This window comes from Leucoraja erinacea, chromosome 19 (genome assembly GCF_028641065.1).
Source record: "Leucoraja erinacea ecotype New England chromosome 19, Leri_hhj_1, whole genome shotgun sequence".
NCBI lineage: Eukaryota > Metazoa > Chordata > Chondrichthyes > Rajiformes > Rajidae > Leucoraja > Leucoraja erinaceus.
This window is the reverse complement of record NC_073395.1, coordinates 11,919,493-11,937,055: the sequence shown is the minus strand read 5'-3', so window position 1 is coordinate 11,937,055 and position 17,563 is coordinate 11,919,493. Positions and strand designations below refer to the sequence as shown.

General features: G+C 42.2%; 1 protein-coding gene across 21 annotated transcripts in view; it reads left to right on the top strand.

Moving 5' to 3' along the window:
* nrcama (neuronal cell adhesion molecule a) overlaps positions 1-6,281 on the top strand; it is a 198,063-nt gene extending 191,782 nt beyond the window's left edge. For 13 of the 21 annotated variants that reach the window (XM_055650303.1, XM_055650302.1, XM_055650300.1 and 10 more), the window contains 2 exons: positions 3,337-3,348; positions 4,134-6,281. In XM_055650303.1, coding sequence (XP_055506278.1) covers positions 3,337-3,348; positions 4,134-4,368 — 247 coding nt within the window. In that variant the 3' untranslated portion in view covers positions 4,369-6,281. The remainder of the gene's footprint in view (positions 1-3,336; positions 3,349-4,133) is intronic. The other 8 variants (XM_055650313.1, XM_055650309.1, XM_055650312.1 and 5 more) reach the window with 1 other exon arrangement.
* The last annotated feature ends 11,282 nt before the right edge of the window (positions 6,282-17,563 follow it).

The following is a 17,563-nucleotide window of genomic DNA, read 5'->3' as shown; positions in this document are numbered from 1 at the left end:
TCACAAAAATATTGAAATAAAAATACTTTTCAGTAAAAGATGTGTCAGATTGTCATTTAAAAACATATTGGTTCATGGAAGACCTTTGGAGAAAATCTGCTGACCTTTCCTAGTCAGGTCATAATATGACGTTTTTTTTTGCTTTTGCACAGCCTGGTTTGCATCAAGCCCCATACCCAATAATTAGAGAGCTTCTTTTCCTGTTCATTACATTGCAACCCAGTCATCAAGGGGACCTCGTGTATCCCTCCACAATATGAGTTCACACTAGCAGGAGAAGAAGAGGCAAAAAAGTAACACTATTTTTTTTTTTTAAGTTCTCTTCTCGTTATTTCCAGCAATATCGCTTGAGCTGTGCGCAAAAGCCTCTGTTGGAAAATCTGACATTAAAACCGGAAAGGTTGCAAAACATATTTTCAAGCATGTTCGCGGGTCTGGAGGGTTTGAGCTACAAGGGGAGGTTGGATAGGCTTGTCTTTGTTCCCCAGACCACCAGTGAGAGGCGACCTTAAACAGGTGTACAAAATCATAAGGATCGGAGATAATGTGAACAGCCACAGTATTTCCCCCAAGTTAAGGGAGACAAAAACTAGAGGGCATAGGTTTAAGGTGAGAGGGGAAGGACCTAAGGGGCAACTTTATTACACAGAATGTAGTGCCGACTTGGAATGAGCTGCCGGAGGAAGTAGTAGAGGAAGGTACAATTACAACCTTTAAATGACTCTGAGCTAATGGTCTGGAGGGATATGAGTTGGCACAAGCAAGTGGGACTAGCTCAGTTAAGCAACTTGGTCTGTGTGGACGAGTTGAGCTGAAGGGCCTGTTTCCGTGCTGCATGGCTCTGTGTTTCTGTGATTCTCATGTTTGGCATTTTCCTATTTTTACTTTTTTTTCACCTCTTTTTCTGCTATTCCCTGAGGCAACAATATTAAGTTCCAACCGGGTGTATGTTCTCTGTAGCAAGCTAGATCCACGTTTTAAAATTGGCAGCGGGATTTAAAAATAATAATGCTTATGGAACAATTCTGTAAAATGCATAACCAAAAAAAGGTGACTGAGGGTAGAAGCCCAGTTCCTGGCACCTCTAAATATGCTGAGGTTGGTTCTGAAGAAACGTAGGAGTCAGCTGTAACATTGCCGCTTTCCTTCATCTTCTGGTGGCCCCGACTACTGTTATGGGGAAGATTAACACAGGGTAGTCACCCAATTACACCTGCTTCATTTGCAATCCCTGGAGGTCCTTGTTGTCAGATGGCACAACATTAATAGACATTACAGTCTGCTCCCTCACCATCCCAGCTGCACAAGCGGTGGCACAGTGGCACAGCGGTAGAGTTGCTGCCTTACAGCCGCAGAGACTTGGGTTCGATCCTAACTACTTGTGCTGCCTGGACGGAGTTCGTACGTTCTCCCTGTGACCGCGTGGGTTCCCCCCCGGGGATCCAGTTTCCTCCAACATTCCAAGGACGTACAGGTTAATTGGCTTTGGTAAAAATTTTAAATTGTCCCTGTGCGCAGGATAGTGCTGGTGTATAGGGGTTGTTGGTTGGTGAGGATATGGTGGGCTGAAGGGCTGTTTCTGTGTTGTATCTGTAATCTAAACTAAACTAAACTAAGCCCACTTCTGAACGTGCGCTTGGCATGGTCAATAATTGTACTCTCACATGTCTTGACTTGGATCATCCAAGAGCTGAAACTTGGAGTTATTTAGTCTGAAGCTTGGGCATCTCTCAAGAGCCAACTCTGAGGGCAAGTTGCCTCTCGACTACGAAACGATTTTCTTATTCCCATGCATATGGTTGTCTCTCTTTCCGTTGCCTCCATCGACCTAATGCATCACTTTCCTTGTTGCTTCCCATGATAGAGTGGATGTGGAGAGGATGTTTCCTCTTGTGGGAGAGTCTAGGTCAAGAGGCCATAGCCTCAGAATGAAAGGAGGTACATTTAGAAATTAGATGGGGAGGAATTTATTCAGTCAGAGGGTGGTGAATCTGTAGAATTCATTGCCACAGATAGCTAGGGAGGCCAAGTCAACGGATACTTTTTAAGACGGAGATTTGCAGATTCTTGTTTAGTAAGAGTGTCAGGGGTTATGGGGAGTAGGCAGGAGAATGGGGTTGAGAGGGAAAGATAGATCAGCTATAATTGAATGGCGTAGACTTGATGGGCCGAATGGCCTAATTCAGTTCCAAGAACGTATGAACATAATATGGAAACCGCTTTCTGATAAAATCATTTGAATCCCATAATTTTGCTTGGTAGCTTAACCATTCAATAGAGTTGATGTTGGATGGCATTAATATCCTCTAAAACCAACAGATCTGTTGGAATTGGTTGCTGTGATTCCTGTTATACAACCGTGACTAAACTTCAAAAGCAGAGCAGTGACACATCTGTAACCTCACAGTGCCAGAGACCCTGGCACCATCCTGATCTCTAGTCCTCTGTGTGTGGAGTTTGTACGTTCTCTGTGACTGCTTGCGTTTCTTCCAGCTTCTTCAGTTTCCTCCCACATCTCAAAAACGTGCAGGTTATTGGGCTGCTGCAAATTGTCTCTTGCTTGGAAATGAGTGGTGATTTCTGAAAGGAATTGATGAGAATGTGGGGACGCTAGTAAAATGGGATCATTGCACAATTAGTGTAAATCGGCGATTGATGCTCTGCATGATCGCGGTGGGCCGAAGGGCCTGCTTTCATGATGTACCTCTCTATGAGTTTGTACACTGTAGAATCATTTGGTTCTCAAAGAATGCTAAATTAATGCAACTCTTTTATTAAAAGGGACAAAATATCGTTGAAGAAATTTATTGCACGGAATTTAGCGTCCTGATGCTGATGCTAGCCAAGCTTGTCCTGAATTTTGCTTCTTAACGGCATTATCTCTGTTGCAACGCTGTGAGTTTTGCAGTGCCAGTGAAGTAGTTCAAATGAAACTGGCAGCTTTCCACTTCATTTTGCCCATAATGGGAAGAATCGTCTTTGGTTGGAGGCTGTCAGGATCCTTGGAGACCTGCATGAAATCTCTTGCAAAACTGTAGCGGGCAGTGGAGGTGTGAGGAGCCCTGAACTCTCCCTCAGTGGCATCTAACTTTGGTGGGTACAGCAGTCAGGTTGTTCCCCACTGCCTTGGACAGCTATGTGGGATAACAAACTTTGCGTTCAATTCTGAGTGGCTCCCATTGGTTTCTCTTCTTCACTGTTAGCTTAGCAGATGTGTTCTCCTGGTAAAAGTGGGCCAGTTGTCCGAGATCTTTGCGCAGTTGACAATAGACTGAGCTTGCCGCTTCTTCTGACTGTTTTCATTTGTTTTTCTGCATTCTATAATGGAAAATGTAGGTCTCTGGAAAGGTAAGGAGGCAACTGAGAGTCTGGCATGCCTTAAGTAACACCAAACGACTCGAATGTCCTTGCAACATTTGTTTAACCCCTCCACTTCATTGAATGAGCTGAATACAAACACTCCATTTCAAAAAACAAAATTCCCACTTTCATGTACCCCCATTGCTGATGTCGTTCCCTACAAACTAACTTGTGATGAGTTTCATTCCTTTTCCAGCCCAAAGGTCCAAAAATGTATCTTGAACCTTGAATTTGTTCCTAATTAGGATCTCTGTTGATGTACGGTGTCACTTGTAAGGTTTGAACATGACAATAACTAACCAAGCAGAATGGAAATGTTGGCGGTTACAATGACCATTCAAATGGCCGTTGAATATCACACATCCACTGTTGTCGGTTTATCCTGGGCTAGAAAAGGATCTTACAAATGTCATTCCCCATTTGATAAATCCTGCTGTTGTTTCCTTGATAGTGCAACATGTCACTCCTTGAGCTGTTCATTCATTCTCATGATTCCTTCCCATCCATAATACATTTTGAATTGGAATTGTAACTAGTTGTTTGTGAATGAAGCGAGGTATGAGATTAATCAGATTAGATGATGTATGATAACCCTCTTCACCAATGATGCCATATAATGCAGCGGACTATGCCTTATTAGTACAACAACCTAGTTCATTCAGAGGGTTGACCCTGGTAATGCATATGGCTGCTAGTACATACATTGACTTTACTGTGCGTGGAGTTCACGTTTTGAGACTTGCACTTCTATTAAATGTCACCCTCCTTTCCAGTGACACGGAGGACCACAAGCCGCTCAAAGGAAGCCGGACACCTTCTGACGGGACGGTTAAGAAGGGCGTGAGCGATGACAGCTTGGTTGACTACGGTGAAGGCGGGGAAGGGCAGTTCAATGAAGATGGCTCTTTTATTGGACAGTACAGCGGAAAGAAGGAGAAGGAAACGGTGGAGGGAAACGAGAGCTCCGAAGCCCCGTCCCCAGTCAATGCCATGAACTCCTTTGTCTAACACACGGGGGAGGCTGTGGAATCATCCAACATCCATGCACCAATAAATCGTAGAGTTTATCCATTTTACACTTACCTCCTGAGTTGCCATTACATGCACGTTCAGAAATAAACGAATGATGGGAAATTGGTGCCTAAAATGTTCAGAGTGTACAGATGAACAAACAAAAAAGGAGGGAAAGCCCAACATGGGTTTTCAGGAACGAAGCTGAAGAGAGAAAGGATTGGGAATTATTGAAAACACTAATCTGGACCAGAAGTTCATCTACTGTGTGTATTAGCATTTCGACTTGGCGCATCATTTGTTGGATTCCACTTCTTTGTGTCCTCTTGGTTTGCGCTAACATAGTGCATGAGAACAAGGTGTATCTCACTGCCGTCTAAGATAGATGAGTGTATGCTGTGATGACAATGGTCTGTACAATATTTGTTTATAAAGTGCACAGTGCAGTGACTGAAAATGAATCTCGTTATGTCGTCAGTGTTCGATTGGTGAGACAATGTTGTGAAGGTGGTAATGACTTTTCTTTGAATGTATAACAACTGTTTGTATCTTTTTTGCAAGGCACCGAAAAAAATGGGAAGTGGGGGGGGGGGGGGGCGGTTGATAGTATTTGGATCCCAGTTAATGATTTAAAATGGAATGTTTTGGAATGGTAACCAGGCCTCTTGTCTGTATCATAATGTTGTAGTTCCTGTTCTCTCAAGGGAGAAAACAAGAGGGAATACTTTATCCAATGATGAGAGCATTCTCATGACACCACACTGATGGGCACAATTCACACACTATTGATATGAGCACATTAAACCTCTCAAAGCCTTACACGCCTTTCTTTGTAAATTAAACTTGGCCACTTGTTACACAAATAGTTTAATGTTTGGGTGCCATACACCACAATTCAATATGGCGTTTGCCTGCCATTTCTACTTGTTATTTTTGTTAGTTATACTGCCTTCTAAGATCCAATTTGAAAGAAAAAAAAAATTGAAAACTAAAAGTAATGTATTTTGTTCTATCCAAATCCTTTGCGGGGTGATAGTTATGAAACACAGGGATTAAATGAATTGGGATTACAAACTCTTGGTTGCAAGAACGTTGTCTGTTTGCCATTTTCTTTCCTTCATAACTTGCATCAAGTTTAATTAAGCTTTTTGTTGTAGATATTGTGTTGTATTTTGTAAATATACTTTGACTTGTCAATGCCATGGGCTTCTAGGTTGCTCCAGTGCAGCAGCTTGGTTTGCGGTGAAATATCACCAGGCGAGTGCATGGGATTTAGTTGTCAACCTTCCCGTTTTTTCCTGATCTCTCCAATGTTTAAATATTAATCTACTGCATTAACCCTCTCCTTTTTCAATGAGATAAAAGATCAGCCATGATCTTATTGAATGGTGGAGCAGGTACACGAGTCTGGATGGCTTAATCCAGCTTCTATATCTTATGTTCAATGAACCATTCTCTGCCATTTTCACCACCCACAGTGACGTATCACAACCAAACATCTCTTACAGCATTTCAAGGGGATTGGTCCCTCCAAGACACCATGGTCCACATCCCAGACTCGCCTAACATTACTTTATCTTCTCACAGCATCCTTCCTTACGGGTGATGCCACACCTGACACTTTGCCCCCTTATTACCAATTGCCCAAGGTGCCAAAATCTTCTCCCAGCTGAAACAGATATTCATTTGTGATCCTGCATTGTAGTTAGTGCGGCCGCTGCAATGTCTGGAAGATCGAACCCAGTCTGCGGGACTATTTCTTGAAGCACTTTTGTTGAGTCCACAAGTGCAACCCCAGCATCTGATCATCTGTTACTTTAATTCTTTGCCCCCCATTCACGTTCCTGACCTCAGCCTCTGACATTATCCTAATGAAGCTCCATCCAAGCTTGAAGATCAACAACCATATAACTATAAACAATTTCAGCACGTCAACAGGCCATCTCACCTTCTAGTCCGTGCAGACTCAACTTCATATTTCGCTCAGACCAGGTCCCTCCATTCCCTTCCCATCCATATAACAACCCAACAATTTGTTCTGGCCTTTTCTCGCTCAACTTCAAATTTCCTGATTCTCCCCCCGGCCCTGATTTGTTCTGGCCTTTTCTCGCCTCCAGTTTATTCTCTCCCCCCCCACACCCCTCCACACACCCCTCCCCACCTCTACTTTCAGTGTTCTGACCTGAAACGTCACCTACTCTTTTCCTCCAGAGATGCTACATGACCCTCTTGAGTTACTACAGCTTTTTATGTCTATCTTCGGTGTAAATCAGCATCTGCAGTTCCTTCCTATGCATCATATTTACCAATTTTGGTGATATCATTTTATTGACAATAGCAGTTGGGGTATGGCTTTCCATTTACACTTCTATTATAATTCCCTGTCTCATTACCACCCTATGATCACGTCTCCTCCCTTTCACATCACAAATCTTCCCCTCTTCGCCTTTGAAGCCAACAGCAGTCCCTGGCTACTTAAAACTGGTTTATATCGAACTTCTTGCATTTCGGATGAAGGCTCACCACTTTATAACACAAGCCCTGTTTCTCTCTCCATAAATCCCAACAGGCCTGCTGAGCGTTTCTGACATTTTCTCTTTGTATTTAACTTAGTGGTGTGCTGAAGTAATTGCTGGGGAATATCATGGGGATTCCATCAGGAAAGTCTTTTTTTTGATGCTCTACTTTACTTATTATTAAAAAAATATGGGTGGATGTGTCTGTGTTATGGGCGGGTGGATCATTTGGAGATTGAAGCCGATGGGAAGAAATCTCCAAAATATCTAACAGCTTGCTGAAAAGTTTTATTCTCTCACTGTATTTTTTTTTCTGCTGCTGATTTGTAAAGCTGCAAACTCACTGGCTGTGAAGCAACCTGTTTTTAACTAACCGGGATATCTCACTTCCAAGTTTTCATTCTGCTTCTCCAGGAGCTGCTTACTGTGTGGGAGAGACTAATGTTCACTCCTTATTTGAAATAGCTGCTGCTTGCAAAATGCCTCTTTTAAAAAAAAATGTTTTTGGAGCTATTGATTTTTTTTTCTCCCAGTTTACCTATGGGGCAGGGCGGGCGCCACTAAATAGTTCATGGGACATCTTATTCTCGGTAGATTCAACATGATAATGGGTGTCATTTGAGAGACTTGTTAATGAGGCTGCTGGAACAAAGTTAATTTTGAGTGCTGGTGATGTGGATGTGAGATTTCTCTTTACATGGGAAGGCATGCAGTCAGGGGGAAAGGCATCTGCTATGTCTGACTACTCTCGCCGGTAAGAGTTTACTGATTTTGTATTGGAAAAAAGAAGCAAATGGGAAAATAAATGTGCTCTAGACTTTCACTTGTTTGGCTTTTCTTTAAAGTTTGTTATTGAAATGCCTGAGATCTGTGCAGTTCGTTGGAACATAGAACAGCACAGCTCAGGAAAAAGCCATTCGGCTCACCATACCGAATGACCACACTGAACGTGATGCCATTAATATGATCTGCACCTAATCCATATCCATCCATTTGCTGCATTTCCACATTTAAAAAATGCTCTGCACATCTCTGCACATTCGACCTCCTGAAGTGCAACACCTCACACACTCAGCTAAAACTGCCATTTCTTCACTCATTTTTGCAGTGAATCTGTATCCTGCAGCGTACTTTGACAGTCTTCCTCACTGTCTACAAATCCACCAATTTTGATGTTATCTGAAAACTTACGAACTAACCCATTGCCATTTTAATCCAGATTTTTCATATATATATATATTAACAACAGAGGTCCTGGCACAGAGAGCCTTACAGAACTCCACTAGGCACAAACTTGCAACCAGAATAACACAGTTCACACATCCCTCTGTCTTCTATGAGTCATCATCGTCATGGCTATCCCTCGAGTCCGAGGGTGATGGTCTACATTCTGTTGTTTTTATGGATTCTCAGGTGGCTTTAGTGTCCAATCCTGGCTTTGCAGCTCACAGAACGAAGACGCCTGTGCGTGTTTTTGTTTAACGTGTACTTGATGTTGCACTCCAGGAAGCACACGGTCCTTCACAAATCAATCAACTAATTCCAATGGCAAGGGAACCAAAATGATTGGAGTTGATAGATCTGTTGCAGCCTTCATCCGCCTTTCACAGCCGTTGAATTCAAGGTAACTTTATCCGCCTGGTCCGCCGTTGAGGTCTTGTAGGTCTTCTATGAGTAAGCCAGTTCTGAATCTAGACAACCGAATCATCATGGAACCCATGCATCTTAATCTTCTGGATCCGCTTATCATGAGGGACTTTATCAAATACCTACTTAAAATCCATGTAGACAACATCGACTGCCCTGTCCTCTTCAATCATCATTGTCACTTCCCCCAAAAAAAAAAATGTTTATAAAACAGGGCCTTGTGTGTATAAATCGATGCTGAATGTCCCTAATCAGCCCATTCTCTTCCAAATGAGTAAAAATTATCCCAAAGAATCCTCTCCAATACCTTCCCCACCACTGACGTGAGGCTCACCGGCCTAGAATTTCCGGGATTATGTCTACTTCCCTTCAAGCAAAGGAACAGCATTGGCTATTCTCCATTCCTCTGAGACCTCACTTAGGGCTAGAGAAGATGCAAAGATCTTGCCAATCTCAAAAACCTGGGCTAGATCCTATCTGGACTTGGGGATTTATCACCTCAATGATCTTCAAGAGCCCCAACACCATCTTCTTCTTGATCTCAAACAGCCCTTGCATTTTAGTATTCCCCACACTGATCTCTGTGTCCTCAATGTCCTTGCCCGTGTTGGGTGCAAAGTACTTAGTTTGGAAATGCAGTCTGGAATAAAGTCCTTCAGCCCTAGTCCATGCTGACTATCAATCACCTGCTCACACTAGTTTTATTTTATCCCAATTAGTGTGAGCAGGTGATTGATAGCATGGACTGAAGAGGGGCTGAAGAGCTTCATTCCAGACTGTATTTACACACAAAGACAAATGTTACCAAGGTCAATTAACCTACAAACCAGCACATCTTTGGTATGTGGGAAGAAACTGGAATACCCAGAGGAAAACCACACGGCCATCGGGAGACCGTGCAAACTCCACAAAGACAGCACCTGAGGTCACGATCGAATCCGTGACTCTGGCGCTGTGAGGCAGCAGCCCTACCAACTGCACCACTCTGCCACTTTACTCATTTAGTACCTTACTTCACTTCCTCAGACTCCAAGCATAAATTCCATCCTGTAAAATCTTTGGGATATCATTGCACTCTGCCAACAATGCATTGGAATCTTGTCCCAGATTAAGTGTTTAAATCTCTAGAAATAAGCTTGGAAACACAACCTTCTCAGCGGATTGGCATTCTACCAACAGAACCATCTGACAATTAGAAGGGCATGCAACGCCTCTAGTTTCCACGATACTCAAGAGACTGCAGGTGTTGGAATCTGGAACAAAAAATAAATTATTGGAGGAACTCATCAAAGCAAGCAGCACCTCTGGAGGCAATGAATGGTTGAGCTGATGTTTGGCAATGAGAATACTGGCTACATTTACTGCAAGAAAGTAATGGAGAGTAAGGAAAGAAAAATGTTTGTTTACCTAAAACAATGTGGGTGGTACAGTGGTGCAGCAGTAGAGATACCCGAGTAATTCTGTCGACTGGTGCTGTCTGTACGTAGTTTGTATGTTCTCCCCATGACCAAATGGGTTTTCACCGGATGCCCCCGTTTCATCCCACACGCCAAAGATGCACAGATTTGTAGGTTATTTGGCTTCGGTAACGATTGTAAATTGCCCCTAGTGTGTAGGGTAGTGCTAGTGTACTGGTTGGCTCGGACTCGGTTGGCCGAAGGCCTGTTTCCGCACTGTATCTCCAAACTAAACTGCACAACAGAAGTAGGGTTTGTTTAGCACTGTGATACAAAGATATGATTGCACATTTTGGCACATGCAGAATCTCAGCTATTAGTTGGGACAATCAAATGTAGTGAGGGAACAGGTCACATGATTGAAGCTTGAGTTATTAGGGACCAGGCTTTTCTGACCTTCAACACTGATTATTCAAATGGTCTTTCATTTACTTTGCATTATAGTGGGGCTTAAAAGCTTTCCTGGAAAATAGCCAAATTCTTGCGATAAGAATCCTGATTCAGACATAGGATGACACTTTGGGCCTCTTAAATCCTAGGATGCATTAAGTTGCACAGTTTTTTTGCTACATCCTAACATCAAACTTCTGTTCTATCAGTCCTTCAAGGCTGCTCTGTCATTCAATAATTTTATACCCAATCCAATTTTGGCCTCAAAACTTTCCACTTTGCCACTCTATCTCCATACCCTTTGATTCCCCTATAGTTCAAATGTCTATCAATCTCCATCTTGAACATATTCAATGACTCCCTTCCACAGCTTTCCGTGACAGAGAATTCCAATGTTCCACTGCCGTTTGAGAGAAGAAATTTCTCAGGATCTTATTCTGGAACTATGCCCCAGTTCTCGATACCCCTTCTGGATCTCGACACCAGTCCAGCACAGGTAAACTGACCTCCTCACCATCGAAGGGATCTACAGGAACAAAGAAGGGAAGAGATTGAACTTTTCTTTCACCTTCCATCACAGTGATGAGTGTGGAGGAGTCACAGTGGAGGATGTTTATGTTAAAATAAATGTATTTTGTGTGTTTTGTTGCATTTTATTGGTATGACTGTATGGCAAATCAAATTCCTCGTATGTTGCAAAACATACTTGGCTAATAAAGTATGATTATGATTATGATGTATAGGCACTTGGATATGAAGGACATGAAAGTTATGGATCTCATGCAGGAAGAGGAGAATAGTTTAGCCATGTTCAGCACAGACATTGTGTGCCAAGGAGCCTGCACCTGTGCTGTACTGTTCTATGTTTTATCTAATGCCCTAATGCTTTCAGATTAACATTAGAGAACATATCTGGCTTCAATGCCTTGTTCGTTAGCCAGCATTCCTAAAAGTACAGCAATTCCTGATACAGGGTAGCTCACTGGAGTAACAGTGTGGGTACTGTCACGGGATTTGAACCTCCAACCTCTAACATAAACAAACACATTCTCCTGCCACCACTATGATTAGAATGTGAGGGTTTCAGCTATAGAATCCCACTAGGTAGCTCTTGGTAAAAATGGCATAAAAGATCATCTTTGATGACCAATTATCCAACCCAGTTAAGTCTGTTCAATGAGATTGTTCAGTGTCGGAAGCATTTGGGAAAATTAGATTGACAATAGTACAATAATAATATTTCATGCATTTTCTATCATTTCCATTAGGATTCCAGCACTAATAACACTGCTGCTATCATCGTGGGTCACCTTGAGCAACCCTACAACAGATCTGTTCTTAAATGATAATAATACCTCAGCATCACAGCAACGTATCTCAAAATGCTTCACACAATTAATTTCCTTCAGAGTGGAATGACTGCCTGTCCAATTATACATTGCAGAATATTTCACGTCTTTTGTGGGCTCTCCTTACAAAGGCGTCTTTCTTTCCTCGGGAAGAATTGTAAGTGAACTTTACTGACAGGTTTATACCATTGACAATTCATTTGACACTGGATATGTGCCATCCTGTAATAGTGTGGGAAATCAAAAAATACAGTGAATAACTTAGAACTGCAGATGCTGGTTTAAACCGAAAATAGATTGGTTTACTTTGTAGTGTAACTGTCAAATCAGTCATGAGCAAGAATAAGGATAGACACAAAATGCTGGAGTAACTCAGTGGGACAGGCAGCATCTCTGGAGAGAAAGAATGGGTGACGTTTCGGGTCGAGACCCTCCTTCAGACTGATGGTCTCGACCCGAAACGTCCTGCTGAGTTACTCCAGCATTTTGTGTCTATCCTTATTCCTGCTCATGACTGATTGTTACCTTACAATGTAAACCAATATTTGAATTTAGTGTCAAATTCAGATTATCTGGTCATTATGGGATTATTGGCTGTGGGATCTTACAATGTGCACATTTCCTACATTACACCAGTTACAACACTTCAAAATGCACTTTAACCCAGTAAAGCATTTTGGAACATTGAGGTCAAAGTCATGTTGATATTTCTTCTTTGTTATTTGGAAGAAATATCAACATGACTTTGACCTCAATGTTCCAAAATGCTTTACTGGGTTAAAGTGCATTTTGAAGTGTTGTAACTGGTGTAATGTAGGAAATGTGCACATTGTAAGATCCCACAACCAATAATCCCATAATGACCAGATAATCTGAATTTGACAGCAGCGGCCTCTGCAGCCTGTCCGCGTTTTTATTATTTTTTGTCTGTGTTTTTATGTAGTTTTTGTTATTTTATGTTGGGGTGTGTGTGTGGGGGGGATGGGGGTGGGGGGGTGGGAGGGGGGGGGAAAACTTTTGAATCTCTCCCTGCACTGGAGACCCGACCTTTTCTCGTCGGGTCTCAGGTGTCGTTCAGGCCGCAACGAGGAGCGGCCTCCAACGGGAAGAAGCCGGGGACTCTGGTGCCGACTCACCGTTGCCATCGCGGAGCTGGCCGAGACCGGAGCGGGTGGAGCGGTGGAGGAGCGCTGCTGCTGCTGCTGCTGCCGATGCCGCTGCTGCTGCTGATTCGGAGGCTGCTACTGCGGGTCTGCGGACGGCGGCACCGGGAGCCCGCGGATCCCTGGAGGGAGACCGCTTTTCGGGGCTCCTGCAACGGCGAATTCTCCCGCCCGTGTTGCGGGGTTGAAGAGCTCCTGGAGCGGGGCCTGACACCACTGCCCCGCGCGGCTGGAATGGCCGCGGGACTTTGCGAGCGCACACCGGGGGCTCCAACACCAAGACCCGGTGTGCGACCTCGCACCACCCGGCGTGGCTTTAATGGCCGCGGGACAATCGCCATCGCCAGCCGGGGGCTTTGACTCTGACATCGGGGGGGGGAGAGTGCAGTGGAGAGATAAGTTTTTTTGGCCTTCCATCACAGCTATGTGATGGATGTTTATGTAAAATGTAATTATGTTGTGTCTGGGGTCTATTTGTGTGTAATGTATGGCTGCAGAAACGGCATTTCGTTTGGACCTCCAGGGGTCCAAATGACAATTAAATTGACTCTTGACTCTTGACTCTTGAACAACTGTTGCAGAAACATCAAATCAACATTATTTCTCCATTAGTTTAATTATATATTTCTCCATTATTCTCAACATTATTTTATTATCAACATTATTTTAAGTGAGGTACTCTTAACATCACACATGATTGTTAGTGCCAATTTATTATTCAAATTTTGGGAATGGGATTAGAGGCTGCAGCTTTAGACTCTGGAATTGGACAAGAATGCTGCCAATTGAAGCCATTGTTGAGGTCAGTTATCACAAGCTGCATGGTCTGTTATACAATGAAGTTACATTGATTGCTTACAATGATTTATTATCAAGAAAAATAGATTAAAAAGTAAGTAAACAAGCCATCATAATCTCTTTGGATAAATGAATCCTCCAGCATATTTGATCATCATCACTTCCAACAACCAACCCATGCTGGGTCTGTTGCACGTCAGCGTAAATAGATCATATTATTAGGGGTAAAGTGGGAAATGAATTGAAACAATGATTTTTCTTCTGAATGTTCACTGATCTGATTATCATGGAATAATTAGCATTTCTTAGGGACTAGCTTCAAAAGCTATAAAGTCATTATTCAAAATACAAATACTGTGCTGCCGCTAATTATTGGAAATAAGTTGAAGGAAAGAATCAATGAATGAAAGAGCACAAAGAAAAATATTATTTAAGAAATTTAAAAAATGTGATCTCAGCAGATATCTAATGGAGTGTTTCTGATATCCAGGAGTGAAATTAAAGAGCTAACATTTATCACTATAGATTCATTGGGAACTCAGACATGGGAGTTCAATACTGCAGTTTTGATTCATTTGTGAGCTTAAGAAGCAAATTCAATAGCTTCATGTATGGATCCAAGCTCTTTGTTAGCTCACTGATGTAAAAAAGGATTTCAGTGCTGGGTTAAGTTTTAATCTTTATACAATGGTGTGAATGGAAGTACAACTATCGCATCCACCTGCTATGCTGACAAATGGCACTTTGATGGAAGTTTGTGATGATGAAAATTGAAGAATGTTTAACTGGAGAAAATATTCTCTTTTGCAGCCTTAACAGTGAGCCTTAACAATATGGAGGCACAGTGACAGAGCAGTGGAGTTGTTGCCATACAGCACCAGAGACCCGGGATCAGCATCAGCAGTAGCTTGTTTCAGCAAGAACCCCATAATTAGCATTGCAGGCATGAAAGAGAGCTGTTCTGTCAATGGTACTGTTTTTCTGATGGCCACCAGGTCTGATTCATTACACAACCTGATAGTAAAGATACCAAGGTACTATTTCAAACAAGACTAAGGAGGCTATTCCCTGTCCCTTAGCCAATGTTTATCACCATTGGCAATTCTGATACAAATTATCATGTCATTACTACTTTGCTCTTTGTGCAAGTATACAGTTTACACATTGGCAGCTTGGTTTGGCAGCTTACATTTAAAAAGTAATGAATTGGCTGCAAGACCCTGGAACACTCTGAGCGGGAGGTGAAAGGTGTTATATAAATGCAAATCTCACTTTCTATTTTTAGCTGTTCCATTTTTTTCAATATTAATTGTCTATGTCAAGAAAGATCATTTGTTTGAATCAATTTTGGTAACTTGACATTTCATGGGATTTTAATAAAGCAGCTTACACTTTAATCTGCAATCCATTTGAGACTTCAATTATGAATTAGCTCTGCTTTGATCCAATTGCTTCCTTTAATACTTTTATGTGAGGTTACATACCTCTGGTTTGATTTTATTCACCTGCTAAAATCCTGTCAGTTAAAAAGAAAGATTTTACATTATGTCTCAGAATTCTTTGCACAATAAAATTAATTAAATAAGATAAAGTAAAATAAAGTACATTAAAAAAATATTTTTTAACAAAAGTTCCTGAGAGTGGTACATGACTGTGGGAGCCATTTTGTACATAGCAAGGGCCCATAAACAGCAGAGAGTTGAACTTGTGGGTATCAGAAGAAATGAGGGATACTGGGAAAGTGCAGGAAATTGATGTTAAGTAGAAGATTAGCTATGATCCTACTGAATGGTGGAGCGGGCTCAAGGGGTTGAATGACCTACTCCTGTACTCTTTCTTATGGGACTGCTAGATCAACACGTGTGCACATCAACACAGACTGAGTTTCACAGTGGGTTTTATGGAAGTTCATAAGTGATAGGAAAATAATTAATCTGTTTGGCCCATCAGGTCTTCTCCACCAATCTATGATGCTAATGCATCTTTCCCTCTCAACCCCATTCTCCTGCCTTCTCCCCATAACCCCTGACACCCATACTAATCAAGAATCGTTGAATCTCAGCCTTAAAAATATCCCTTGCCTTGGCCTCCACAGCCTTCTGTGGTAATGATTTCCACAGATTCACCACCCTCTAAAGAAATTCCTCCTCATCCCCTTCCAAAGGTATGTTCTTTTATTCTGAGGCCATAGCCTCTGGTCCTAGACTCTCCCACTAGTGGAAATATGCTCTCTGCGTTAATTCTATCCAAGCCTCCTTACCTACTGCATTTGCAGTACCCAGTGGCCAACTCAAATGAGCTACATTGTATAAAAAGAAAGCTCCAAGACAAAACATTGGAAGGTACCATGACTCCTCAGAACTAGTTCCATCCTTTGTTGCCATGGCAAGATATCTCACTGATTCTGTTTCTAGCCAAATGCTGATTCCTAAACTCTCGACTACTGGTTGCTAAGATACAAACCCTGTAATGATGGCATGACAGCGTAATGGTTATATTACTGAACTAATAACCTGGAAAATGCAAGGTCCCAGTAGCAGTTTGCAATTTTGAATTTGAATTCAATTTGAAGAAAAAGCAGTACAGTGAAAGTCCCCATGACATCATCTACTCATTTGGTGAAGGGAATATGTAAAATTATTAGATAGATAGAGTAGACAGAATCTTTTTTTCTCAGGGTGAAAACATCAAAGACAAGAGGACATAGCTTTAAGGTGAGATGGGCAAACTTTAAAGGAGATGGATGGAGCATTTTTTTTTTCAAATAGAGTGGTGGGTGCCTGGAATGTGCTGCCAGGAGAGGTGATGGAGGCAAAATCAAGATTGAGGAGATTAGTTATGTCAAGGAATACTCTTTTGAACTCTACATGTGTACATAATGACTGCATAATGACTGGATGTCCAGGAATGAAGAAGATTGCATAGTGGTGAACACTGCTTAGTCCATCATGGGTACTGACCTCCCCGCCATCAAAGGAATCTACAGGAGTCACTGCCTCTAAAAGTCAGTCTACTCCACAACAGAAAGGGAAGGAGTTGTACAGTTTGAAAACCACAGGGGAAAAGGATCGCCTGTGGCATTCTGTGCTGCATCTTGGTGGAACCAGTCTGTTGCTGAAGGTGCTCCTCAGGTTGACCAGTGTGTCATGGAGGGGGTGAGCTGCATTGTCCAAGATTGAACACTACAACCTCCAGATAAGCTCCAAGCATTCCAAAGACCCTCGGATTGGTAGGTTAATAGGCTGCTGTAGATTCCCCTGAGTGTGCAGGTGAGTGGTAGAAACCGGGGAGCAATTGAAGGGAATTAAAATGTGAATAATGTAGAATTAAAGTAAAAGGGTGCTTAATGATCAACATGGACTTGGAGAGTAAAGGGTCTGTTTCTGCTGAATCTGTAAATGGTCTCATTAAGTGGACAAACAGGCTCAAAGGGTGAAAAGGCTGATTCCTATGCCCAGGTACCTATGTGAACAGATGCCTGTTACATCCATATAGAACATAGAGAAGTGCAGCACCCTATCCTGTTTGTGTTGAATGCGATGCCAAAATAAACTAATCTCATCCGCTTGAAGATGATCCATACTGTGCTATTCTCTGCATATTTACATGCCTATCTTATAACCCTCTTAGACCTATCATATTTGCTTCCACCACCACCCCTGCAGTGCTTTCCAGGGACGTACCAATCTTTATGTAAAAAAAACTTCCCCTGTACATCAGTTTTAAAATTTGCCCCTCTCATCTTAAAATTATTTTCACTGGTCTTTGACATTTCCAACCTTATTTATGCCTCTCATAATTTTCAAATTCCCTCACCAAATGACAAGGTGATTTCATGGGCAAAGTTTAAAGTAACATTTTAGAGGTTCAGT